The sequence below is a fragment of the Pan troglodytes genome, chromosome 19 (genome assembly GCF_028858775.2).
Source record: "Pan troglodytes isolate AG18354 chromosome 19, NHGRI_mPanTro3-v2.0_pri, whole genome shotgun sequence".
Classification (NCBI taxonomy): Eukaryota; Metazoa; Chordata; class Mammalia; order Primates; family Hominidae; genus Pan; species Pan troglodytes.
Genome location: NC_072417.2, coordinates 14,034,676 through 14,062,605, shown reverse-complemented (window position 1 = coordinate 14,062,605; position 27,930 = coordinate 14,034,676). Strand labels below are relative to the sequence as shown.

At 50.7% G+C, this 27,930-nt stretch overlaps 1 protein-coding gene across 3 annotated transcripts in view; it reads left to right on the top strand.

Moving 5' to 3' along the window:
- Positions 1-27,930, top strand: part of TRPV3 (transient receptor potential cation channel subfamily V member 3) — a 44,333-nt gene that overhangs the window by 14,059 nt on the left and 2,344 nt on the right. For all 3 annotated transcript variants that reach the window (XM_016931205.4, XM_016931203.4, XM_016931204.4), the window contains 12 exons: positions 255-409; positions 1,189-1,365; positions 8,186-8,326; positions 11,125-11,405; positions 13,858-14,034; positions 15,066-15,224; positions 15,935-16,036; positions 17,198-17,271; positions 19,753-19,918; positions 23,081-23,147; positions 25,305-25,579; positions 27,589-27,701. In XM_016931205.4, coding sequence (XP_016786694.2) covers positions 255-409; positions 1,189-1,365; positions 8,186-8,326; positions 11,125-11,405; positions 13,858-14,034; positions 15,066-15,224; positions 15,935-16,036; positions 17,198-17,271; positions 19,753-19,918; positions 23,081-23,147; positions 25,305-25,579; positions 27,589-27,701 — 1,887 coding nt within the window. The remainder of the gene's footprint in view (positions 1-254; positions 410-1,188; positions 1,366-8,185; positions 8,327-11,124; positions 11,406-13,857; positions 14,035-15,065; positions 15,225-15,934; positions 16,037-17,197; positions 17,272-19,752; positions 19,919-23,080; positions 23,148-25,304; positions 25,580-27,588; positions 27,702-27,930) is intronic.

Genomic DNA, 27,930 nt, shown 5'->3' with positions numbered 1-27,930 from the left:
TTAATAGGCATAGATCCTTCCTGATCATTACTTCATGCATCCAAATATAGGTATTTTGACAAAATGTGATTGCATATGGATTACAAGGGGAGCCTGATGGGTCCACACAGAGCCCAGGAGTTTGCAGGCATCGTGGCAGGCATGGGAGATGTTGGCGGCAGGTGCAGCGCCCCGTAGGCAGCTCTGGCGGGGAAAAGGAGAGATTGAGCTTGAGAGGATGTGTGTGTTGAGTTGGAAACATTTTCTGGCTTCAGTGCACACCTGGCCAAGGAAGAGCAGAGGAGGAAAAAGAGGCGGCTGAAGAAGCGCATCTTTGCAGCCGTGTCTGAGGGCTGCGTGGAGGAGTTGGTAGAGTTGCTGGTGGAGCTGCAGGAGCTTTGCAGGCGGCGCCATGATGAGGATGTGCCTGGTGAGTGTCTGAGCCTGGCAGAAGGTGCAGGGCTGGGGGCCCTGCTTGGCTTCTGGTGCCCATTTTCCCCTCCCCTCACCAACCCATGAGGCTGGAGTGTGAGGGGCCTTGAATTCTGGCTAGGGACTTTGAACTGGACTCCGAGGAGAATGGGGAACCACAGAAGGGTTTGGGCAGGTGAGAGTCGGGTCTGACTACTGTGTGGAAGATGGGGGGTGAAGCTGGAGAAGGCCACTGTTCAGGCAGGGCTGGGACCCTGAAGCAGGGCTTGAGAAGGGGAACGGTTCTGAGCAGCTCCTCGGCCAGTAGCATTGGCAGGATTTGAGGACCTGGGGAGTGAGGGACGGGGGGTCCAGCATGGTGCCATTTAGACTTGGGTAGCTTGGTGGCTGGTGGAGCCCTGGGTGTCTCGGGGACCAGTGCAGTATCAGGTTGATGGGGAGGCCATGAGCTTTATTTGCAGGCCACGAGGAGGGGGCAGGCTGGAGACAGATTCCAGGGTGGCAGCAGGGGGGTGGACAGCGGGAAGCCATACAGTGGGCAAAGAGCAAAAGGCCTCAGATACGTCACCTATGGGCCACAGAGAGCAAGGAGCCAGCATAGGAGACGGAGGAGAAACAGCTGGAGAGGGAGGAGAGCGGCCAAGTGTAAGGTCTGGGAGTGGAGATGTGGAGCAGGGGCTTGGGGGGTCTGCGGCTGCAGCAACCACACCCTCTGGGCTGGGAGGGCCAAGGGCAGCCGGGGCCCTCCTGTAACTCCACCCATGGCCCTGCCTGCAGACTTCCTCATGCACAAGCTGACGGCCTCCGACACGGGGAAGACCTGCCTGATGAAGGCCTTGTTAAACATCAACCCCAACACCAAGGAGATCGTGCGGATCCTGCTTGCCTTTGCTGAAGAGAACAACATCCTGGGCAGGTTCATCAATGCCGAGTACACAGAGGAGGCCTATGAAGGTATCCCGCCTGCAGAGGGGCTGTGCAGACAGGAGTCTCTGAGGGTGGGGTATGGGGCCACAGGGCCACTGCTGGCCAGGCCACGTGGAGGCACTGCTGCCACTGAGGAGCCCCAAGCATGTAGCATGGTACCACGGATGCTTCAGGCAACCCTCTCTTTCTTCCTTCATTCTGCAAATAATTTTGAGCACTGGTTCCATGCCAGGCATTGTTTTTGGCATGGGCATGCACTGGTGAACAAGACAGGTTAAAGCCACTGTTCTAAGGCCGGGCGCGGTGGCTCACGCCTGGAATCCCAGCACTTTGGGAGGCTGAGGCAGGTGGATCACCTGAGGTCCGGAGTTCAAGACTAGCCTGACCAACATGGTGAAACCTCGTCTCTACTAAAAATACAAAAATCAGCCGGGCATGGTGGCAGGTGCCTGTAATCCCAGCTACTTGGGAGGCTGAGGCAGGAGAATCACCTGAACCCAGGAGGCGGAGGTTGCAGTGAGCCGAGATCGCCATTGCACTCCAGCCTAGTGACAGAGCGGGACTCCATCTCAAAATAAATAAATAAGTAAAGACAGAAAGAAAAAGAAACAAAGAAAAGAAAGAAAGAAAGTCACTGCTCTAAATAAGATAATTTTAGATTTAAAATATTACGAAAATAAATGAAGATAGTGTGACAGAAAGTGACTGGGGGAGGGCAACTTTAGAGAGGACAGTCAGAGTGGTCATCTTTGGCCTGAGGCCGACATGATGAGAAGGATCAGGGCGAAAGCCCCAAGATGGGATTGAGCTTGGCATGGTTGAGCAATGAAAAGAAGGCTGGAAGTGAGGCAAGAGAGCCGGGCAGGGGCCACCAAAAGTCAACTGTTATCATCATGATCATCATCATCATTAACTGTACCCATTTGGGTCTCAGTTTTGTGGATTTCTTTGTAAGTGGGCCAGAGAGGATGCTGGGAGAGCAAATTTGGGAGAGTGGCTCCCTCCCAGGAAATCCACAGGGGAAAATCACTAAGATGTGTCTTTATTTGAGTTTTGGAGTCAGTCAACAGCGCTTTACGGTCTTATGAGGTGCTCGTGGCAAAAGCGATTGGCTCAATTATAATTGGATGCCGTCTTGCTAATATGCTGGGGGCACTAGATGTTTGAGCTTTTTTGTTTTTGTTTTTTGACATGGAGTCTCGCTCTGTTGCCTAGGCTGGAGTGCAGTGGCGCGATCTTGGCTCACTGCAACCTCCGCCTCCCAGGTTCAAGCGATTCTCCTGCCTCAGCCTCCCAAGTAACTGGGATTACAGGCACCTGCCACCATGCGTGGCTAATTTTTTTGGATTTTTGGTGGAGACAGGGTTTCACCATTTTGGCCAGGCTGGTCTCAAACTCCCTACCTCAGGTGATCCACCTGCCTTGGCCTCCCAAAGTGCTGGGATTCCAGGCGTGAGCCACCACGCCCTGCCACATTTTAGCTTTTTCCAGGTGGGAGTTTAGCTTTGGCCTTTAATCCTTCTCATGGGAGAAAGTAATTGTGATTTATTATTTGAACTCTGCAGACTTTCAAAAGCATTTTTGTTATATATAAGAAGAAGTCAAGGATTGTGACAAACTAGAAGGTATGGAGTGGAGGAGAGGAAACCTAGGGAAGACTGCTGCAACTGAGTGCTAAACTGCTCACTGAGCTCCCTGGTAGCCAATGCAAAGAGAGAAACTGGATGAACCATATCACATTCTCAGCCTGTCTCTAAGGAGTTGACAGTAGTCCTGCAGACGGGGAGGTTCAGGCCAGTGCCTCAAGCTTGCTTGTCCTAATTTTCCCTTTTCAGTCCCCTTTGTATCCTCCTTTGTTCTTGTCAGTATTGTAGGACTTACGAACTACCCTTTGCTAGCAACATGTTTCCCTTGAGGGCAGGGATGAAGTCTGTTGCTTACAGTTCATTTCCCAGTACCCTTAGGGTCTCACATAAGAGACGCTTAGTACATATTTTTTGGATGAGTGAATGAAAGAAGGTTGTTAGTGTTTCTGTGAAGACTTTGCTGTCCCGGTCACAGATCCTTACCTCTCCCTGTTCTTAGCCTCCCCTTTCCCTCTCCTTTCATGAATCTGCCTCTTGCTGGGGCGAGGAGGTCTGGGAGGCTGTGGGCACCTCCTCTTTCTCTGAATGTTGGGAGGAGCTATTTATTCTCGTCTTCCTGGAAACCAACCCCACCACCGTTCTGACCCATCCGCTGGTGCCTTCCTTCCTCTTAGCATTTCCTCCGCCTGGAGCAGAGGGGCTCCAGGACCAGCAGAGTAGCATTCTTCCACACTCTGGGCAGGACCCAAGGTGACCGCTCTGATTGTCCACTGTAAAGTTTCCCTTCCCCAGTCACTTTCTGTCACCCTATCTTCATTTCTTTTCATAGCATTTTTTTATATCTAAAATAACCTTATTTAGAGCAATGACTTTGTTTATTTATTTATTTATTTATTTTTTGAGATGGAGTTCCGCTGTGTCACCAGGCTGGAGTGCAGTGGCACAACCTCTGCCTCCCGGGTTCAGGTGATTCTCCTGCCTCAGCCTCCCAAGTAGCTGGGACTATAGGCAACTGCCTCGCCTCTCTGAGCCTCAGTTTCCCCACTGGGCAAGGGCGAATATTTCCTCCCTATGCTGCTAAGAGGAACCAATCACAACTTTATTCATATCATTTTAAAGCATTTTATCAGAGGCCTGCAGAGTTTTACTTTTTTAAGCAATTCTTCAATTAAGACATTTTTATTATAAAAATTTTAAACATAAAGTTAAGATATTAGAATAATAAACCTCTACACATCCATCATCAGATTCAATATAACAGTTTCTTTTTATTATTTTACTTTATTTTATTTTATTATCGTTTTTGAGACAGGGTCTCACTCTGTTGGGCAGGCTGGAGTGCAGTGGCGCGACCACGACTCGCTGCAGCCTTGACCTCCCTGGGCTCAGGTAATTTTCCCACCTCAGCCTCCCGAGCAGCTGGGACTGTAGATGCGTGCCACCCCGCCCAGCTAATTTTTCTATTTGTTGCAGGGATAGGGTTTCACCATGTTGCCCAGGCTGGTCTGTAACTCCTGGGCTCAAGCAATCCTCCCGCCTCTGCCTCTCAGTGATGGGATTATAGGCGTGAGCCACCGCACCCAGCCTAACAACATCCACGTCACATGAACAGAGTTTCATTGTAAAGCAGCCCAGCATTTTACGTACTTTTTTTTTTTTTTTAAAGTCCTTTACCCATATACTTTGTGGAGTTTTCTAGGCCTTTGACATTTGTGTGTGTATATGTGCACACAGAAAAAGTTTTATTTATTTAACATAAAATAGTATCATACTGTCTGTATTCTACAAGTTGGTTTTTTTGATTAACTATTAACCATATGTCTTGGAGCACTTCTTATGCCAAAATATGAAAGTCTAGCTTCTTTTCTCCAGATTAGTCTGCAATTGCGGCTGCACCTTGGCTAATTTCACCACTCCCCCATTGACAGACAGTCAGGTGTTTCCAGCTGTGTTGTGACAATGTCACAGTGCACGATCTTGTCTATGACCCTGTGCACAGGTGCACATATGTTTCGGAAAATATTTTGAATTGGAATATTTGGGTTCAACCTCACGCATATTTAAAGTTATAATAGTGGCCAGGCGCAGTGGCTCATGCCTGTAATCCCAGCACTTTGGGAGGCCAAGGCAGGTGGATCACTTGAGGTCAGGAGTTCCAGACCAGCCTAGCCAACATGGTGAAAACCCATCTCTACTAAAAATACAAAAACTAGTAGGGCGTGGTGGGGCACGCTTGTAATCCCAGCTACTTGGGAGGCTGGGGCAGGAGGATCACTTGAACCTGGGAGGCGGAGGTTGCAGTGAGCTGAGATCGCGCCACTGCACTCCAGCCTGGGCAACAGAGGGAGACTCCATCTCAAAAAAAAAACTTTTTTTTAAATAAATAAAATAAAGTTATAATAGTTATTGCCAAATTTGTCTCTAAAAGATACTCATTTACTCTCTCCCCACAACGGTGTACAGAAATACTCATTCTCCTACTTATCACTAACACTGCTAATTATCCTTTTTTTTGTTGTTGTTCTTTTCCAGTCTGGTGGGTGAAAAGGGTTAACTCTTTAGGTTCTAATTTTCATTTTCCTGACCACCAGTGATTCCAAACATCTTTCACTTTGTTTATTCACTGCGTGTATTTTCTCCTCTGTGAGGTGCTTGTTTATAATCTTTTCTCAGTTTTCTTTTAGGCTGTTTGTCTTTCTATTGATTCATAGGCGCTTGTAATATATTATAGACTTTTAAAAACACAATGCCTTTCTATTTTTTTTTTTTTGAGACGGGGTCTTGCTTTGTTGCCCAGGCTGGAGTGCAGTGGCATGATCTTGGCTCACTGCAAGCTCCACCTCCCGGGTTCACGCCATTCTCCTGCCTCAGCCTCCCGAGTAGCTGGGACTACAGGCGCTCACCATCACGCCCGGCTAGTTTTTTAGTAGAGACGGGGTTTCACCAGGTTAGCCAGGATGGTCTTGATCTCCTGACCTCGTGATCTGCCCGCCTCAGCCTCCCAAAGTGCTGGGATTACAGGTGTGAGCCACCGGGCCTGGCGTGCCTTTTTTTTTTTTTTTTTTTTTTTTTTTTTTTTTAAAGACAGAGTCTTGCTCTCTAGCCCAGGCTGGAGTACAGTGGCGCGATCTCTGCCTCCTGAGTTCAAGTGATTCTCCTGCTTCAACCTCCTGAGTAGCTGGGACTATAGGTGCCTGCCACCACACTTGGCTAATTTTTTTGTATTTTCAGTAGAGATGGGGTTTCTCCATGTGGGCCAGGCTGGTCTCGAACTCCTGACCTCAAGTGATCCACCCGCCTCGGCTTCCCAAAGTGCTGGGATTACAGGTGTGAGCCACTGCGCCCGGCCCTGAAACACATTGCCTTTTTATATATCTCAAATATTTTCCCCAGCCTATCACTTGTCTTTAACTTTCATTAGGATGCATTCGGAAATACAGAAATCTCCGAGGTAGGGGGATTGCTGGAGCCCAGGAATTCAAGACCAGCCTGGGCAACACAGCAAGATCCTGTCTCTACAAAAAATTTAAAAAATAAGCCAGGAGTGGTGGTGCAGGCCTGTAGTCCACACATGTGTGTGTATATATGTACACAGAAATAGTTTTATTTATTTACTTATCTAACATAAAATAGGACCATTATGTCTGTATTCTACAAGTTGCTTTGTTTGATTAACTGTATGTCTTAGAGCATTTCTTATGCCAAATATGAAAGTCTAGCTTTTGGGCGGCTGAGACAGGAGGATCGTTTGAGCCCAGGAGTTCAAGGTTGCAGTGAGCTATGCTCACGCCACTGCACTCCAGCCTGGGTGACACAGCAAGATCCTATGTCAAACATACAAACAAACAAACAAAAAACCAAAAACCCCCAAAACCAAAAACCTTTATGTAAGCAAATATGTCAGCCTTTTCTTTATGGTTTCTGCCTTTTGGATCCTGCTTAAGAAGGTCTTCCCTACCAAAAGGTTAGCTATAAACAAACTTTCTAATATGTTTTAAAACTTAGTTCTTTAATCCACCAAGACTATGTTTGTTTATGACACAGCGGCAGCTCTTTGGAAACTGCTGTTTCTGTTGGTGCATTTCGAGACCCTTCCCCCACTCCAGCCTTCTGGTCCCTTCCATCTGGAAGTTCTCTGGTCTCCAGCTGACTTAGTGTCTCTCCCGCTACCCTTCTTTCCTCTTGCTGTGTCATAGCATATCATTCACCCACCGCCAGGGCTGGATACCTAGATCTTACCTGAGACACCCTTCTCCCCAGCCGGGCATCCTGAAGGCTCTTTCTCCGGCGGGTCTTTGGGCTTCCTCCTTTCTCCACCCTTCATGTGCCCTCCAACTCCCCTTAGTCCAGGCCTCATCATTTTTTTTTTTTTTTTTTTTGTTTTTTGAGATGGAGTTTCACTCTTCTTGCCCAGGCTGGAGTGCAATGGACCAATCTCAGCTCACTGCAACCTCTGCCTCCTGGGTTCAAGCGATAGTCCTGCCTCAGCCTCCCAAGTAACTGGGATTACAGGCATGCGCCCCGACGCCTGGCTAATTTTGTATTTTTAGTACAGACCATGTTTCACCATGTTGGTCAGGCTGGTCTCGAACTCCTGACCTCAGGTGATCCACCTGCTTTGGCCTCCCAGTGTGCTGGGATTACAGGCCTCATCATTTCTTTCACTGGTCTCGGCTGCTTCTAACGCATCCTCCACTTTTGCAACCAGAGAGGTCTGAAAACACCCATGCACCAAGCCCTACATTCTCGTCCTGCCAGTTTCCTAATTCAAGGCCTTCTGTGACTCTGGCCCTCAGCACAAGCTCTGCCCTCTTACCCTGGCTGATGAGCTGGCCCCACCCCGCCTCGCTAAACTTCTGAGGTCCCAGGTTAGAGAGCTCTGGGAAGCCCCCTGACGCTCTCTGGCTGTGAAGGGCCCTTGCTCTGGGTACCGCAGCTCCTGCACCCCTCTGAGTCGTAGCACCTCGTTCTCAGTGACACTGTGGGCTTCTTGAGGAAAATAATCGAAATTGCGTCTTGTGCACCCGCTGACCCCCAGCGCCTGGGGCCGGAGCCCGGAGCAGGCGCTCCACAAACATTTCTTGGGTCCGCGCAGGCATGAAGGAAGCAAAGAATAAAGCTGGGATTCCTGGTAGCTGGTGACACAGACCAGGGCTCTGGTTTCCCCGTGGGTTCGGGGAGGGTATGGAGGCCAGAGCGGGTGGGCAAGAGGCCCCGGTTCCCGGCGCTGAGGCTCCCGCGCGTCCCCGCCCGGTCCGCAGGGCAGACGGCGCTGAACATCGCCATCGAGCGGCGGCAGGGGGACATCGCAGCCGTGCTCATCGCCGCCGGCGCCGACGTCAACGCGCACGCCAAGGGGGCCTTCTTCAACCCCAAGTACCAACACGAAGGCTTCTACTTCGGTGGGTGCCGACCCCGCCCGGTGCGGAGTCTGGGAGGAGGGAGGAGGGAGACGGGAGAGGAAGGGAGGGAAGGGGGAGGAGGGAAGAAGGGAGGAGGGAGGAAGGAAGAGGGAAGGAGGAAGGAAGTGAGGAGGGAGAGGGAGGAAGGAAGGAGGGAGAGAGAGGAAGGAAGGGGGAAGCAGGAAGGAGGGAGGAGGGAGACGGAGGAGGGAGGGAGGAAGGAAGCAGGAAGGATGAGGGAGGAAGGAAGGGAGGAGGGAGAGGGAGAAGGGAGGAAGGAAGCAGGAAGAATGAGGGAGGAAGGAAGAGGGAAGCAGGAAGGAGGGAGGAGGGAGAGGGGAGGAAGGATGAAGGAGGAAGGAAGGGAGGAGGGAGAGGAAGGAAGGGAGGAGGAGGAAGGAGGGGGAGGGAGGGAGGAGGGAGGAAGGGAGGAGGGAGAGGGAGGAGGGAGAGGGAGGGAGGAGGAGGAAGGAGGGGGGGAGGGAGGAGGGAGGCAGGAGACAGAAGGGAGAAGGAGGAGGGAGAGGGAGGAAGGGAGAGGGAGAAAGGGAGGAGGAAGGAGGGCGGAGGGAGAGAAAGGAAGGAAGGAGGGAGGAAGGGAGGGGCCACCCCGCTTTGAGCTCCACCCGCACTGTCCCTGCCTTAAAAGGCTCTGGTGCCCCAGAGGGGCAGGAGGGGAGGAGGCTGGGCATGTCCATCTGAGCAGGACACCAGGGTGGACCAGAGAAGGAGGGGCTGGGAGGAGGTGCTGGGGGAGGAGTCCATGTTCGGGTGGTGTCACCTGGTGGTCTTAGAAGCATTGTCCTGGGCAGCCCTCTGAGGGAACAGAGGCCTGGGAGGGAGGCCGAGGGGGCAGCCCCATTTTACAGGCGAGGAGATGGCTCTGTGAAGGGAAAGGACTTGCGCCAGGGTACCAGGGCATTGACTTAGGTGTCCTGGCCTCCAGCTCTGACCTCTGTGCCAGGGCCCAGTGCATCTCAGGACTGCAGACAGGGAGTCGAGAGTGAGAGGGCAGAACTCCCCTGCCTCACAAGTCGCAGAGTCCAGAAGCAATTGGGGTTAGGATGCTCTAGGAAAAAAAAAAAAAAATTGAAATGCATCATTTAGATATAGTGAAAGTCACCCGTGTTAGAGGACAGTTCTGTTCATTTTCACAGTGCGTCGAGTTGGTTCACCACCACTGCAGTCAGAACAGGGAACAAATGGCTCCGTCACACACAAAAACTTCTCTAACTTTGTTGCAGAGGAGACCCCTCCTGCCACCCAGTCTTGCCTGACTGATGATCACCCATCTGTTTTCTCTTCTGGGTGTTATTTTTTTTATTTTTATTTTTTTAATGGAGTCTCACTCTGTTGCCCAGGCTGCTGGAGTGCAGTGGTGCCATCTGGCTCACTGCAGCCTCTGCCTCCTGGGTTCAAGCGATTCTCATGCTGCAGCCTCCTGAGTAGCTGGGACTATCTTCTGGGTGGTTTTTTAATCAGCAGGACTAGCTAGTCTGTGCTCTGGGCAGCCCTGCGTGTCCAGGTGTGGGTGTCCTGGAAAACGGGGTCTTGTCCAGTTCATCGTGTGTCCCCATTGCCCTGCATAGCAGCTGGTTGGACCTGGTGTTGGGAAGCATTTGTTGGGTGGGGCGAGGAGAGGGGAGGCAGCTGAAGACCTGGTGTCCGGGGCTGGTCGTGTCCCAGGCTTGCTGTGTGACCTCATGTGAGTCACTTGCCTTATTTTTTCTTAACAAGCATTTATTGAGCACTTACTATCTACATCAGGCACTGTTCTAGGTACTTGAAATGTATCGGTGAACAAAATAGAGATCCTTGCCCTCATGGAACTTACATTCTAGACAGGGAGAGACCATCGGTAATAAGCACTATAAATAAGAATTTTATATACTATGATACGAAATGATAAGTGCTCTTAAAAAATACAAAGTAGACCGAGTGCAGTGACTCACATCTGTAATCCCAGCACTTTGGGAGGCCAAGGCAGGTGGATCACGAGGTCAGGAGTTCAAGACCATCCTGGCCAACATGGGGAAACCCCATCACTACTAAAAATACAAAAATTAGCCGGGCGTGGTGGCGGGCGCCTGTAGTCCCAGCTACTCGGGAGGCTGAGGCAGGAGAATAGCTTGAACCCGGGAGGCAGAGGTTGCAGTGAGGCGAGATCGCACCACTGCACTCCAGCCTGGCGATAGAGTAGGACTCCGTCTCAAAAAAAAAAAAAAAAAAAAAAAGTAAAGCAGAGGACAAGGAACCAAGAGTTCTGTCTGGGACAAGAGGAGGGTGGATTTTAATTTTAAATAGAGTGGTTAGGGTGGCTCACTGAAAGGTGACGTTTGAGCAAGGACTTGAAGGAGGTGAGGGAGAAAGTGACTGGGCTATCTACAGGCAGAGGGGACAGCCGAGCGAAGGCCCCCAGGCCACGTGTTGGAGGAGGTGGAAAAAGGCCGTTGTAGCAGGAGGGAGTGAGTGATGGAGAGAGGAGGTCAGAGTATGCAGGGCTTTGTGGGCTGTCATTGGAACCTGTGCTTTCATTCTGGGGGAGGCACTAACAGGTTGGTCTGGCTGCTGTGCTGAGCAGAGTATTAAAGGGCCAGGGTGGAGGCAGGGAGGCCAGTTAGGAGGCTACCGCAGTGATCTAGCTTCACTCTTCCCCATAGAAGCGGAAGATGGGGAGAGGGCTAGGGAACCTGAGGTGCCCATCCTGCTGAGATAGGATATGGGCCCCGGTCCTGGGGCTTGGGGGACGCTGCTTCCGGCCCATGAGAGAACCAAGCTTCAGTGCGCTCATCCCCCAGGTGAGACGCCCCTGGCCCTGGCAGCATGCACCAACCAGCCCGAGATTGTGCAGCTGCTGATGGAGCACGAGCAGACGGACATCACCTCGCAGGACTCACGAGGCAACAACATCCTTCACGCCCTGGTGACCGTGGCCGAGGACTTCAAGACACAGAACGACTTTGTGAAGCGCATGTACGACATGATCCTACTGCGGAGTGGCAACTGGGAGCTGGAGACCACTCGCAACAACGATGGCCTCACGCCGCTGCAGCTGGCCGCCAAGATGGGCAAGGCGGAGGTGGGGCCGTGGGGCGCGGGGAGGCGGGAGGTCGGGAGGTCAGGAGGTACAGCTGCCACTCTCTCAGCCCCGGGGGCCTTACTGGGGATTCACAAACCACAGCCTCAGCCTTGAGAAGGTCCCAGCCTTGGGTCTAGAACTGCAGTGGCATGGCGGCCCGAGGCAGGTTTGTTCTGAGGGGCCACGCGGAGCTGGTGCGATGCAGCCCACTCTCTAGTCTTCAGTCCCTAATACGCTGCATTTCCATCTCTTGTCCTGGAAGGGCTAGGCTGGGGGAGCCTGAGGCTGAGGTGACACAGTAGCCCCAGCAGTGGGTGGCCCTTGGGGCCTTCTGCCTCTCACGAGGACGGGAGTTCCAGAATGGCTGCTGCGGGCGCAGGGCTAATATGCTGCCATTTCCCAATTGTGGAGAGACCCCAGCCTGTTTGTGCGGTTGGAACTCTGCGCCAGGTCCCCAGCCAAGAGTGTGGCCGCTTTAGGCCCTTCTTGCCTTGTGTGATGTGGCTGAGAAATCGAGGCTTGGCTGGGAGCCTTGGTGAAGACTTGAGCAGGGCTGGGCTCAGATCTCTTTCAGGGGCCGGTGTCATGGCTTGGTCTGAGATGTTCTTCTCAGGGGACTGATTCTGGGGTCCAAGCGTGTTCCTCAGCCTCACTGTCTCTACGCTCTGCGAGGAGGCTGTGGCTCCTGGGACGCCATCAGAGGACACTGGGGGGTGGTGGCTGTTGAGTAATCGCAGCTGTGCCAGCCTCAGGGTACCCGCCTCCCTGGTCAGCTGCCCCGAGGGCCTTGGTCCTGTCCCAAGTGGTCAGGGCTGGGGCCCACAAGGGGCCTTTTGATTCTCCTGTGGGGGAGGAGGAGATGGAGAACGGCTTCAACAGAGGAGGAATTGTGTGTCTGCCTCCCCGCAGCTCCTGCCTACCCTCAGGGTCACAGCTTGCTGGGGCTTTGAAGAGTCAGCTTGTGGTTGCAGAAGGAGCCTTCTCCAAGGCCATCTTCCCTGTGTGCCACTGTGGCGGGTGCTGTCCCTGCCACCCCAGCCCAGGGAGGAGGCTTCCTGCATGGAGCATGGTCCCAGGATCCCCTTGTTTTCTAGGGGACAGTGTGCCCGCTGTGGCCGGCCCGGGGGAGGCACCTGTCTCCCGCTTCCTTCCTCTGTTCCGTGTCCTCCAGAAAACTTTTCTGGATGCTTCCCAGCTTGGCCACTGTCCTGGGGCTTTTATAGGCTGGGGTGCGGGGCGGAGAGACCTGGCCTTATCCCTAGAAGCTCTCTGCCTGGGCTCTCATGACAGATGGGATGGGAACCCAGTGGGTCTTGTGAGGCCAGGTCTCTGACACTGTCCTTCCCAACAGTCCCTTCCTCTTGGGTCTTGAGTTGGTGTCCTTGGAAGTCCATGTCTCATCCTGGGGTAACCCAGGGCTCAGCTTTTTGGAAGTAGGAAGCCAGAGACAGCGGCTCTGTGTCCAGCCTGCACTTTGGAGCCAGCCAGGAAGCTTCACAAATACAGACTCCTGGGTCCCACCCTGGATATTTCGATTTCATTGGTTGATGCTGTGGGAATTTTTGTTTTTGTTTTGTTTTGTTTTGTTTTGTTTTTTTTGAGACTAGAGTCTCACTTCATTGCCCAGGCTGGAGTGCAGTGGCACAATCATGGCTCACGGCAACCTCCACCTCCCAGGTTCAAGCGACTCTCCTGCCTCAGCCTCCTGAGTAGCTGGGGTTACAGGCGCCTGCCACCACACCCAGCTAATTTTTGTATTTTTAGTAGAGACAGGATTCCACCATGTTGGCCAGGCTGGTCTCGAACTCCTGACCTCAAATGATCCACCCGCCTCGGCCTCCCAAAGTGCTGGGATTACAGGCGTGAGCTACTGCACCTGGCCATGCTGTGGGAATTTCTAAGTTTCCCAGCAGCCCTAACATGCAGCAGAGTTTGAGGATCACTGGCCTACCGAAGTCCCACGGGCCTCCCTGTAGGGCGTGGTGTCTCTCGTCACCATCTGCCTGGCCAGAGTGGTGAGCCACAGCTGGAGGAGTCTTGGCTTAGGGTGGGCTGGGGACGCTGAGAACACTTTTGGCTTCTTCTCAAGTCCAGAGCAAATGGAAACTGTTTCTAAAAAATCATCAGTGCCTGGATTTTTCACTGAACCGGGTCCCCAGCTGGCGTGAGGCATTTCAAGCTGATTGTGCAGCTTGCTGCAGCCTGTGAAGAATCTTCACACCTTTTGTCCCTGGTATTCACAACCCCCAGTGAGATGGGCGGAACAGCAAGCTTTGTGCGCATTCCACAGATAAAGACGGGGCCCAGGGGCCATGGCGCCAGGCGCAGAGGCAGGTCTCCACCCATTCTGGGCGGGTGTATCCCCTGGGCCCAGCCAGCCTCTGGCTGGTCCAGCCCTGTTGGCCTCAAGCCCCTATTCTGCAGCTGATGGTTGTTCCTCCTCCTGTCCCAGATCCTGAAGTACATCCTCAGTCGTGAGATCAAGGAGAAGCGGCTCCGGAGCCTGTCCAGGAAGTTCACCGACTGGGCGTACGGACCCGTGTCGTCCTCCCTCTATGACCTCACCAACGTGGACACCACCACGGACAACTCAGTGCTGGAAATCACTGTCTACAACACCAACATCGACGTGGGTCTCCTGCACAGGCGGGGAAGGGCAGGGAGAAGAGGGCTGGACCTCAGGCCAGGGGCTGAGAGGACGCTGGGAAGACCCAGTGCTGCCAGCTCCATCCCTCGGCATCTGCATACCCCACTCTGTTGCCTCAGTGAGCAGAGTCAGGCACAGAAAAGGCGAGGCCTGGGACAGATGCTGGGCCCGACTCTTCCTGATTGACCTTGGACTGTAGACCTGAGTGGTGGTGGCGGGGGCGGTGGGCGGGGGGTCTTCTGGACCGAGTATCCAGGGCTGTTTGGGTGTGGGTGTGGGTGATGGGATGATTGGGGTTGATCCTTTCCATATTGTTTCTCTCCCACCCCCCGTTGGTGTATACGGCCAGGCTTAGAATTCTTTCTTCCCCAAAACCTGGTCCCAAATGAGGGTCAGAGAGTGCACTGAGGAGCAATCAGGGGGCCTTCCTGGAGGAGGCTAGAGGGGAGAGTTCGGTGCAACTGGAGGTGAAGAGAGGAGCAGCTATGAGAGGTGTTCAGCTCTTGGGGGCAGTGAGGCAGCAGGCTGGGTCTTCCTCCTTCATACTTTACTAAGAGTCATGCTTCCCAGAGTCCCCTTGCCTTGGGTCTTCCCAGACCCTCACAGCAGCCTGGTTGGTAGGGCAGGGATTGTTAGCAGTTTTATCGGTGAGGAGTCTGAGGCCCAGAGAGGGTCAGGGGCTGTCCTAAAGTCACACAGCGAAGGAGGAGCAAACTGGGACTGGAACCCCTGCCACCACCTCCTGCCCGCTTCTATCCTCCACTTTCTGCTGTGCATCGGGTCCTCCTGCTGCAAGCCCGGGCTCCTGCGGCCTCTGACTGCTGCCCTGGTACCCTGGGGAGGAGCTTCTGGAGCCGGAAATCACCCTCCCAGCATTTCCAGCCAGACCAGTCCATCGGGCATAATGATGGGCCCCTTCTGCAGCACTGACTCAGAGCTCCCGCAGGCCTTTAGAAAACGGTCCCTCCCTCTCTCCCTCATCTGCATGGTGACTGGTGGCATTCTACCCCTAGAACCGGCACGAGATGCTGACCCTGGAGCCGCTGCACACGCTGCTGCATATGAAGTGGAAGAAGTTTGCCAAGCACATGTTCTTTCTGTCCTTCTGCTTTTATTTCTTCTACAACATCACCCTGACCCTCGTCTCGTACTACCGCCCCCGGGAGGAGGAGGTACGTGGGCCCCTTGGAGGGGGAAAATGGGGCCGTCAGAGCTGGAGGGGCTTGGAGCTGCCCCACGTGCAGATGGGAAAACTGAGGCCCAGAGAGACCAGGAGATTGGGCGGGGTCCCCCAGTTGTCCTTCGCGCTTCCCAGGGAACTGAATATGTCTTCAGTGCTTAGCCTGGGCTAAGCCCCAGGTGCCGAGTCCCAAGGGCGGACCCATGCTGGGAGGAAAGTTGGAGAATTCGGAGACTCAGGCCCTGCACAGGGTCTCTGTCTATAAATATAGAACTAGCTGGGTGTTTCTGCTGTGAGGGCTGCAGGAAACGGGAGGAGGATAAGCTCTCCCTGCCTGCTGGGCCTCGGTTTCCCATGCGTCACGTGGGGCACAGAGCCTCGGCTTTATTTAACGGTGCTGTGAGGCCATGTTGAGTGCCTGGATATGGACGGGTTCTGGAAAGGCTATTGCAATGGAGTGTGAGGGTTGTTAGCACGGATTGGATGATGCTCTTCGTTGTAGAGTTCTGGGTTTCCATCAAGGGTGAGGAGAGTCAGGGTCAGGGAGCTGCTCTTCCTTCTCTTGCCCTGTACAGAGATCAGGTTTCATGCTGGTCTCTGGCCCGGCTTGAGTGTTTCACCTGGGTTTTGGTCCCTCTAGAGTTGGTGCCAGCCCTGTCCTCCTTACTTCCTATACTGACCACCCCTCTTCTTTCCCTGCAGGCCGTCCCGCACCCCTTGGCCCTGACCCACAAGATGGGGTGGCTGCAGCTCCTAGGGAGGATGTTTGTGCTCATCTGGGCCATGTGCATCTCTGTAAAAGAGGTAAGTGGGCCACCCGGCCCTTCCAGACCGCCCCGCGAGGCAGGCAGGTGACAGCCTCCATTCCTCTCTGCTCTGCCATTACTGCTGGGGGGTTCTGGGGAGGCGTTTCCTTCCCAAGCCTTACCTTTCTGAGTTATAACATGGGAAAAAATGGATAAGGCTGGCCTATCGTACCTACTTCATCCATCTACTTCTCTATCCATCTGCCCAACTATCCGCCATTTATCTACCTTCCCAGCCACTCAGTGTCCCTTGTCCTCTTCCACCCCCATCCACCCATCCGATCACCTGCCCTCTTTCATGGACCCAGCCACTCATTCATCCATTCACATGTCCACTCATCCTTACTGACCATCCTTCTATCCTTTATCCGACCATCTTTCCATCTCTCCATCTGTCCATCCGTCCATCCATCCATCCATCCATCCATCCTTCCATCCATCCATCCATCCATCCATCCATCCATCCACCCACCCACCCATCCATCCATCCATCCTTCCATCCATCCAATGAATCAACACATATAATCTGAGCACCTTCTATATATGTGTGGCCCTGGAGGAGGTGACAGGGTTGGGACGAGTTTGCCCTCTTTGAATTCACAGCCTGGTGGGGGACATAGCATGGGCATAAATATCAAGACTTTATGATAGACCGAAAAAGACCCTAAGCTGGGTTCAGATCAGTGTTCAGAGGAAGGGAGGTGACTTTTATCTGGGGACAGGGAATGGTAGAGATGCTTGAAGGCAGAGATGGCACTTACTCTGGTGGGGTAGGATTGGGCACGAGGACGATGAGGACAAGGTCATTACAGGGTGGATATGGGGAACAGCATGAGCAAAGGCTCGGAGGCTGGAACCCTAGGCTGGATGTGGGGAATGGAAGGCGGCTGTAGTGATAGTACCGCTTTGCAGGTTCTGGGGTGAGGATGGGGTAAGGAGTGAGGGAGGTGAGAAGATTTGAGGGAGCGTTCACCTTCACCGTGGAGGTGCCTACGCCCCCCAGGCACAGGTCCCCTTTCAGATCCGCCACCTGGACTCTAGCTGGGCCTTTGCACATTCAACCCTCACTGAGTCTTGGTCCTGGGGAAGCACCCTCTGCTCAGCTCCCCCGCTGAGGGCCATGAAGAGGGTGCACTGTTTCTTTCCTTCCTGGCCTTAGGGCATTGCCATCTTCCTGCTGAGACCCTCGGATCTGCAGTCCATCCTCTCAGATGCCTGGTTCCACTTTGTCTTGTAAGTAGGTCTGGCCCCTTGGTTATCGCCTCACAGGCAGGGTTGACGTCCTGTATGGTGGCTGCCGTGTCCGCCTCTTGAACAAATATCCTACTGTGCCACGGTGTCCCAGTCACTCTGCCATGGTTACACGCCAGGGGTCTCCTCTCTTCCTCCTAGTAGGAGACACGTAAATGCCCATGGAGAAGGTCAGAAAACTTCAGGGCTGTCGGGCCCAGTGGCTCACGCCTGTAATTCCAGCACTCTGGGAGGCTGAGATGGTGGTGATGGCCAACTCTACCCATCACAGAGCCCCATGTGGAAGGCAGCATGGAGTGGAGAAGGCAGGAACAGGCTTAGCAGTCCTGTTTACATTGTTGTTTTTTTTTTTTTTAGTTGAGATGGAGTTTTACTCTTGTTGCCCAGGCTGGAGTGCAATGGCGTGACCTCAGCTCACTGCAACCTCCACCTCCCAGGTTCAAGCGATTCTCCTGCCTCAGCCTCCTGAGTAGCTGGGATTACAGACGTGCACCATCACACCTGGCTACTTTTTGTATTTTTAGTAGAGACAGGGTTTCGCCATGTTGGTCAGGCTGGTCTTGAACTCCTGACCTCAAGTGATCTGCCCACCTCAGCCTCGCAGAGTGCTGGGATTCCAGGCGTGAGCTCCTGCGCCGGCCTCTTCTGCTTCTTATTTGTTTTGTTAGTGTGGAGGGAGACATTCTTCATTTCAGTCTAAAATGCAGTTGATGAATTAGATGGTTTTTCTTACAATCGTGCCTGTGTTGTGACTTTGGTTAGCTATTTTATAATTTTGGAAACTGTCTGATGTTATAAGACAGTGTTTTTATCCAGATGTCTGCATAACGGATGTTATGCAGATGTCTGCATGTGACTGTGTAGGAGTAGATATTGATTTTGTATGTTTGCGATATATTGTACTTAAAAACATTTTAACTGTGGGCCGGGCACGATGGGTCATGCTTGTAATCCCAGCACTTTGGTGGGCCAAGGTGGGCGTATCGTCTGAGGTCAGAGTTTGAGACCAGTCTGGTGAAACCCCCTCTCTCTACAAAAAATACAAAAATTAGCGTTGTGTGGTGGCATGCACCTGTAATCCCAGCTACTCTGGAGGCTGAGGCAGGAGAATTGCTTGAACCCGGGAGGCAGAGGCTGCAGTGAGCCGAGATCATGCCACTGCACTCCAGCCTGGGCGATAGAGCGACACTACATCTCAAAAAAAAAAAATTAATTGTGGTAAAATACACATAGCATAAAAGTTAGCATTGCACCCATTTTTTAAGCGTAGAAATCAATACTGTGACGTACATTCATGTTGTTGGGCAATCAGTCTTTAGAACTGTTTTCGTCCTGTAAAACTCAAACTCCATACCCCTTAAACAACAGCCCCTATTCCTCTCCTTTCCTGGCCCCCTGTAACCACCATTCTTCCGTCTTTCTCTGTGAATTGGACTATTTTAGGTACAGTCATATAGTGGAGTCACCTATCTTATTTCACTTAGCATATATCATACTTTAAAAAGATTTAATGCTGGGCGCGTTGGCTCACGCCTGTAATCCCAACACTTTGGGAGGCCGAGGTGGGTGGATCACCTGAGGTCAGAAGTTCGAGACCAGCCTGGCCAACATGGTGAAACCCCATCTCTACTAAAAATACAAAAATGAGCCTGGTGTGGTGGCGGGTGCCTGTAATCCCAGCTACTAGGGAGGCTGAGGCAGGAGAATCACTTGAGCCTGGGAGGCGGAGGTTGCAGTGAGCAGAGTTCATGCCACTGTACTCCAGCCTAGGTGACAGAGCAAGACCCTGTCTCTGCCCCCCTGACCCCCCCAAAAAACACCACGATTTAAAAAGTAGGGTTTGGGGGACTTTTGCTATGATTGGCTTTTAAGTATAGATATTGGCAGTTTTTGTCATTTTGGTTAAAAATACAATCATTTACCACATCTTTGGTCTACTCCAGTAGTTCTCAAATCGATGCAGGAGTCAGAAATTATGTGGGTGATTTAGATTATTTTTCTTTTCTTTTTTTTTTTTTGTAGAGACGAGGTCTCACTATGTCACTCAGGCTGGTCCCGAACTCCTGGCCTGAAGCGTTTCTCCTATCTCAGCCTCCCAAAGTGTTGGGATTACAGGCGAGAGCCACTACACCAGGCCCGTGCGGGTAATTTAAAAAATATATGGCCTCCCGGGCAGTACCCTAGAATCTTCTGCGGCCCTGTGGATGTGTGTTTTTTCTTTTTTTAAAGTCCCCACCAGCTGCAATCAGCTTACCACAGGCTGTGAGTGGCATCTGGTGATGTCTCTACAGGCTGAATTCTATGGTAGCCAGATGGATCTGAGGCAGCGTGATTCTGGTCTCTTCAGCATCCATCACCCGGGTGACTGTTCAGGGGGTTTAAGGGAGGTTTGGGGGATTTGCATATCTTTGCCCTCATGCTGAGAAGTAAGTAAGGCCCGTGTCTCCTGTGTCTCCTGAACAGTTTTGTCCAAGCTGTGCTTGTGATACTGTCTGTCTTCTTGTACTTGTTTGCCTACAAAGAGTACCTCGCCTGCCTCGTGCTGGCCATGGCCCTGGGCTGGGCGAACATGCTCTACTATACGCGGGGTTTCCAGTCCATGGGCATGTACAGCGTCATGATCCAGAAGGTGCGTTGAGAGCTGCGCCGGCGGGAGGGCCCTCGGAGGATGGCCATTTTTCAGATGGGGAAACTGAGATCTGGAGAGGAAGAGGGGTTTACCAAGGGGCAGGTCACTGCTCTTTCTCCCAAATGCCATGCACTCCCTTTGCTTTCGGCCAGGCTTTAAGTGTCAAGACCTTAAATCCCCCAGGCTTGTGGGGTGCTGGGGAGGGGTACAGTTTGTGGAGGAATGTTCTCACCCCTGGGCAGTGGCGTGCTGGTAAACATTTAACAACTGTTCTGTGTGTGTGTGTGTATGTGTGTGTGTGTAGGTGGAATATGTATATTCCATACATATACACATAACACTTATCATACATTTTACTATATAAACGATGTGTATCACACAATTTGCAAATAATGAAAATATACCATACAGTTTATTGTAAATTCCACATAGCCAGTTGAGTCTCAGAATAATTTGTTGCTTTTTTTTTTTTTTTTTTTTTGAGACCGAGTCTTGCTCTGCTGCCCAGGCCAGAGTGCAGTGGTGCGATCTCGGCTCCCTGCAACCTCTGCCTCCTGGGTTCAAGCAATTCTCCTGCCTCAGCCTCCAGAGTAGCTGGGATCACAGGCACGCACCACTATGTTGGCTAATTTTTGTATTTTTAGTAGAGACAGGGTTTCAGCATGTTGGCCAGGATTGTCTCGAACTCCGGACCTCAGGTGATCCGCCTGCCTCGGCCTCCCAAAGTGCTGGGATTACAGGCATGAACCACCGCGCCAGGCCTATTTGTTGCTTTTTATTGAATTCTAGTTTTTGTTGTCAACTTTTGGTTGCAATTGACAAAAGAGTGCTATCAGACATGAATGTTGGTTGAGAGTTTTCTTTATAAGCAGTGATTAAAGTGAAACAATGAAGATTTATGTTGAACTTTACTTGTTTGTCAATGATGTGAGCAACTTCTTTGCTGAATTGGATACTAGTTTGCAAATACCAGAATAATATTCTGTTGATATTTTTGTGCTATACATAATGTAAAGGCTGCAGACAGAACACATTTTAAAATTTAAACTGGATTAATAGTTTCTCCATCACTGTCTTAAATCATTTAGAGCTAGATATCAACAAAACAATGAGTCAATCGATCTCTGATTTGTGGCATTTACCAATTTTCATGATGTAAATACAGTAGTCCCCCCTTATTCTTGGGGGAGACGTTCTAAGACCCCCCATGAATGCCTGAAACTGCAGATAGTACCAAACATTATATAATATGCCATGTTTTTTCCTATACATATACATCTATGCAAATAATGAAAATATACTATACAATACAGTTTACTGTAAATTCCACTTAGCCAGTTGAGTCTTAGAATAATTTTTGCTTTTTTTTTTTGTTTGTTTGTGACTGAGTCTCGCTCTGTTGCCCAGGCTGGAGTGCAATAGTGCGATCTCGGCTCACTGCAACCTCTGCCTCCCGGGCTCAAGCAATTCTCCCGCCCCAGCCTCCTGAGTAGCTGGGACTACAGGCATGCACCATGCCCAGCTAATTTTTGTACTTTTAGTAGAGATGGGGTTTCGCCATGTTGGTCAGGCTGGTCTCCAACTCTTGACCTCAGGTGATCTGTCCGCCTTGGCCTCCCAAAGTGCTGGGGGGTGTGGGGGGTGAATCAACAAATTATTCTAAGACTCAACTGGCTATGTGGAATTTATAAAATTTATTTTATAAATTAGGCATAGTGAGATTAATGGCAATAACTAACAGAACAATGATAACAATATACTGTAATAAAAGTATGTGAATGTTGTCTCTCTCAGAATATTGTATTGTGTGTAATATTTCTGGGTCATAGTTGACCACAGGCAACCAAAACTGCAGAAAGTGAAATCGAAGAGAAGGGCAGACTACTGTTCTCCTCTCAGGGCCAATTTCCAGCTACCAACATTATGTTACTGGACATGGAGTTAGGGAGAAACGTGCAGATCCACATTGCTCTAGAATTCCTGCCATATGGCTATGATAGAGACAAGTAACCTCAAAAGCACACACAATTGTAAATATAGTGAAATAACTGGACGGGGATGAGTTTTGAACATTTATTGTCTTTGTTTTATTTAATTAAATTAATTAATTAATTAATTTTTTGAGACAGAGTCTGGCTCTGCCTCCCAGGCTGGAGTGCAGTGGTGCGATCTAGGCTCACTGCAACCCCTTCCTCCTGGGTTCAAGCAATTCTCCTGCCTCAGCCTCTGGAGTAGCTGCGATCACAGGTGTGTGCCACCATACCCAGCTAATTTTTGTATTTTTAGTAGAGACGAGGTTTCGCCATGTTGGTCAGGCTGGCCTCCAACTCCTGACCTCAGGAGATCCACCCACCTCAGCCTCTCAAAGTGTTGGGATTACAGGCGTGAGTCACTGCACCCTGGCCTGTCTTTGTTTTAAATATAACTTATTTTATTTAACTGTAAGTTTATATGGTTTAATTTTTTGGCAATGCAAATAATAATTTCTTTACCCCCAGCTTTATTGAGGTACAGCTGACATATATAATTGTATAAATTTAAGATGTACAATGTGAGGATTTGATATAGGTATATATTGTGAAATGATTTCCAATTTCCAATTAGTTAACACACCCATCGCCTCACATAGTTGCCATTTCTTTGTGTGTGGTGAGAACATTTATGATCTATTCTCTTAGCAAATTTCTAGTACACAACACGGAATTGTTAACTACAGTCATCATGCTGTCCATTAGATCCCCAGAGCTTATTCATCTTATTCATTGATTTAGTTCTGAATAATGGCTGTGTTTAACAACCAGCTCACAAGCTTCATAAGAGTTTAACGATCAGCTCTTGCGAGCTCTTCTGAGCTGGCTCCGGCATGCCACTGCCCCCAGCAAGTGTGAGGATTCCAGTGTGAGACCCTATGGTGAAAGGTACAGGGTGAATCACAGGGAGAAGAGAACCTGGGGCTGGAGCAGAAACAGAAGGCTTCCTGGAGGAGGCGGGATCCAGTGTTGAGCCTTGGAGCATCAGGAGGATTTGGCTGGGGGAAGGGAGAGTGGCCCAAGTGAAGAGACAGTTAGGGTGGGGGGTGGGAGAGGGTGGGAAGCAGGAAGATCAGGGTGCCGTGAATATGTGCTTGCACCTTACACTTGAATTATGTTTATTTCCTTATAGGTCATTTTGCATGATGTTCTGAAGTTCTTGTTCGTATATATCGTGTTTTTGCTTGGATTTGGAGTAGGTAATTGATTTATAAATAATAGTAACTCCCACATTTATAAACACTTTATACAGATGTCAAAATGGCAAAGTGCATGGCGGCCTCGGCAACAATTAGACCAACTACCAGTGGGGCACTTGCCATGCTTGGCATTTTCCGAGCATTACCTTTATATATATACATATATATTTTATTATACTTTAAGTTCTAGGGTACATGTGCACAACATGCAGGTTTGTTACGTATGTATACATGTGCCATGTTGGTATGCTGCACCCATTAACTCGTCATTTACATTAGGTATATCTCCTAATCAAGCATTACCTTTTTACTTCTCTCAACAACTTGATCAAGTGGGAATCATCACCCCGATCATAAGGTAACTGAGGCTTAGAGACTCCAGGATTCAAACCAGGCCAGCCACTCATAATGCAACTTCACCATGTGGTATATACCTCTGGCTTTCCCATTCATTGCTTACGTGGCCCTCACGACTTAAGATAGGTTCTGCAAGTGTTTTCAGCCCCATTTTAACAGATGCGGAAACTAAAGTCCACAGAAACTCAATTGATGGTCTTTGCAAAGTAGGAGCAAATTAATACCCTGAGGTGATTTCCTTTGAATTTCACATCACGTTACTCTCACAGTTTGCTTTAGATATAACTGTGAGAGCCTCTCTGGTCTGCTGGGACCAGGAAGGAGCCCCCTCTTAAAATCTCTCCATTTACAACAGAGGGAACAGCACCATCTGGTTGCATTTCTAACCTCTGCATAGAGAGATATCGTTTTCCCCCACGTACCAGTTGCTTTTTTTTCTTTTCTTCAGTGACCATTGACATTTGAAATTAGGTACCTGTTTCCATCTGTCTGGTACCTTTTCTGGGTCACAATTTGCTTATTTATTTGCTCCTTCACCTGCTTGTTTATTCATCCATCTATTTACTCCTCATTTAATTTGCTCATCCACCTGTCCATCCATCCATCCATCCATCCATCCATCCATCCATCCATCCAATCATTCATCCATCGATCCATCCATTGATCTATCCATCTATCCATCCATTCATCCATCCATCCATCCATCCATCCATCCATCCAATCATTCATCCATCGATCCATCCATTGATCTATCCATCTATCCATCCATCCATCCATCTAATCATCCATCCAATCATCCATCCATCCATCCATCCATCCAGTCATCCATCCATTCATCCATCGATCAATCGGTCCATCCATCCGTCTATCCATCCATCCATCCATCCATCTAATCATTCATCCATCGATCCATCCATTGATCTATCCATCCATCCATCCATCCATCCATCCATCCATCTATCCATCCATCCAATCATCCATCCATCCATCGATCAATCGGTCCATCCATCCATCTAATCATCCATCTAATCATCCATCCATCCATCCATCCATCCATCCATCCAGTCATCCATCCATTCATCCATTTAATCATCCATCCACCCATCGATCAATCGGTCCATCCATCCATCTATCCATCCATCCATCCATCCATCCATCTCATCACCCATCCATCCATCCATCCAATCATCAATCCATCCATCCATCTAATCATCTATCCATCCATCCATCCATCCATCCAGTCATCCGTCCATCCATCCATTCATCCCTCCATCTAATCATCCATCCCTCCATCCATCCCTCCATATCCATCCATCCATCCATCCAACCATTCAGCAGTGAACCTCTACTGTGGTGTGTTGGAAAGAAGGGAAGTGTGAGCCTGGTCTTGCTCACAGGGAACTCACAACAGAGCATTAGGAGGAGACTCAGGATCTTACAGCCTTGAGGGAGGTGACCCAGGTTAGAGGAAGTCAGGAGCTCAAAGACTAGCTGGGGAGCCAGGGACACACACATGGATTATAATTAGTGGCTCTGCAAGGCTGCAAGTGATCAAGGGCAGACTGCGGGGTAAAGGAAGGAGAGAAGACTCTGGGCTTTGTTAGGTGGAAGGGCTTTCTGCAGGAGGCCAGGCCAGAGAAGCCAGCCTGATGAGGCTTTGAGAGGACCTGAAACTGGAGATGGGATTTAATGGCCAGAGAGAAGGAGGCAGCAGGCTTGTCATGTAGGCAAATACACGCAAGCTTGTAGAGTAATTACCAGGCAGAGAGCTGAGGAGAGCACCCTGTTATGTTCCCTTAGCCTTGGCCTCGCTGATCGAGAAGTGTCCCAAAGACAACAAGGACTGCAGCTCCTACGGCAGTTTCAGCGACGCAGTGCTGGAACTCTTCAAGCTCACCATAGGCCTGGGTGACCTGAACATCCAGCAGAACTCCAAGTATCCCATTCTCTTTCTGTTCCTGCTCATCACCTATGTCATCCTCACCTTTGTCCTGCTCCTCAACATGCTCATTGCTCTGATGGGCGAGACTGTGGAGAACGTCTCCAAGGAGAGCGAACGCATCTGGCGCCTGCAGGTGAGCCTAGGCGGAGACCCCAGTGTGGGGGCCTCCACGGGACTCAGTTCAGCACGTGGTCATTGACTACTGTCAGCACCAGTGGGTCTGAGGTGGGGCCTGAGAATCTGCACAAGCTCCTCAGTGTGTGGCCAGGTTTGAGGAGGCCTTAGCCTAGGTTCTTTGAGTGTAGGGTCTAGGGAGTGTGGCTGTGCAACAGAATGTGTAGAAAAACTCAGGCTTATGGGGGTGCTCTGCTCAGGGTTGACAGTGTGATGTGTGGATGTTGAAGTTTGACCTTAGGTTGCATTAAGAGGAGTACAGCATCTAGGACAGTGGAGGTGACAGTTCTGCTCTATTCCATCCTGGCCTGAACACTTCTTACATGCTGAGGAAACCAATGCATAGGATGGGTCCAGAGGTGGTAACCAGGTTTGGGAGAGGACTGGAGACTGCCTCTTAAGAAATGGTGGTTGGCGGCCGGGCATGGTGGCTCACCCCTGTAATCTTAGCACTTTGGAAGGCCGAAGCGGGTGGATCACCTGAGGTCAAGAGTTCGAGCTCAGCTTGGCCAACATGGTGAAACCTCATCGCTACTAAAAGTACAAAAACTAGCCAGGTGTGTTAGTACGCACCTGTAATCCCAGCTACTCGGGAGGATGAGGCAGGAGGATCGCTTGAACCCAGGAGGTGGAGGTTGCAGCGAGTTGAGATCGTGTCATTGCACTGCAGCCTGGGTGACAGAGCAAAAACTCTGTCTCAAAAATAGAAAAAAAAAAAAAAAAAAGAAAGGCTCATTGGAAAAAGGTGAGCGTGCCTTTGGATATCTGCAGAGCAACCTATGAAAGAGGGAGCAGATGCCTTCTGTGGTCCTGGAAGGCAGATGTACGTGGGGTTACTACAGGGAGAAAAGCTTTGATGTCACACATGGAAGTTTCTCATTATTAAGGCCCTCCTTTTTTTTTTTTTTTTTTTTTTTTTTTGAGACAGGGTCTTGCTCTGTTGCCCAGGCTGGAGTGCAGTGGCACGATTATCAGCTCACTGCAACCTCTGCCTCCCGGGCTCAAGCGATTCTCCCACAGCCTCCCAAGTACCTGGGATTACAGGCACGCGCCACCACACCTGGGTCATTTTTGTATTTTTTGTAGAGATGGGGTTTCACCATGTTGCCTAGGCTGGCCGCTTACTCCTGAGCTCAAAGTGATTCGCCCGCCTCAGCCTCCCAAAGTGCTGGGATTACAGGTGTGAGCCACTGCACCTGTCCAAGGCCCTCTTAATTGGTTTGTTGATACTATTCAAGAGAGACTGGAAAAATTATGGCCAGGAAACTGCAGAGAGATTCCAAGCCTGGGAGGGGGTGGGACAAATGATGTTTGAACGGTCCTCTGCCATGGGATTCCAGGACCCCAGCACTGTCAGATAGGAAGCTCCTGGGCTTTCAGAAATATTATTTATATCATGGAGTTTCGCTCTGTCACCCAGGCTGGAGTGCAGTGGTGGGATCTCAGCTCACTGCAAACTCCAACCTCCAGGTTCAAGTGATTCTCCTGCCTCAGCCTCCCAAGTAGCTGGGATTATAGGCGCCTGACATACGCCTAGCTAATTTTTGTGTTTTTAGTAGAGACGGGGATTTGCCATGTTGGCCAGGCTGGTCTCAAACTCCTGATCTCAGGTGATCCACCCGCCTTGGCCTCCCAAAGTGCTGGGATTACAGGCAAGAGCCATTGCGCTCAGCCCTAATTTTTGTGTTTTTAGTAGAAACAGGGTTTCGCCATGTTGGCCAGGCTGGTCTCAAACTCCTGACCTCAGGTGATCCACCCACCTTGGCCTCCCAAAGTGCTGGGATTATAGGCATGAGCCACTGTGCCCGGCCTGCTTTTTTGTCTTTGAATTCTGTAGATTAGCCAAACCCTTGCGATCTATGCATTAAGCATGAGGTGAGGGTGGAGTGGGCTCCCCGACAGTGTGTGTGCCCTGGTGTGTGCTTGTGAGTGTGGATGCCTACTCCTTAGACTTGCTTATGTCCCCAGAGAGCCAGGACCATCTTGGAGTTTGAGAAAATGTTACCAGAATGGCTGAGGAGCAGATTCCGGATGGGAGAGCTGTGCAAAGTGGCCGAGGATGATTTCCGACTGTGTTTGCGGTAACAAAGGGAGAAGGGCCCTGGGGTGGTGGTCTTTGGGGTGGGTAGAGAGGGGCAGGACGGTGACAGGATGTTAGAGAAACAGTGCCGCCACTTGCTAACCATAACCACAGCTACTGTCTCTTCCAGTGGACTCCTTGGAAGAAGGAATTTGCTTATGGGGTTGCAGGCCCTGAGATGGGGGTTCCCGAGCTTCAGAAGAGAAAGAGAAGGAGACTGCCAACAGTGG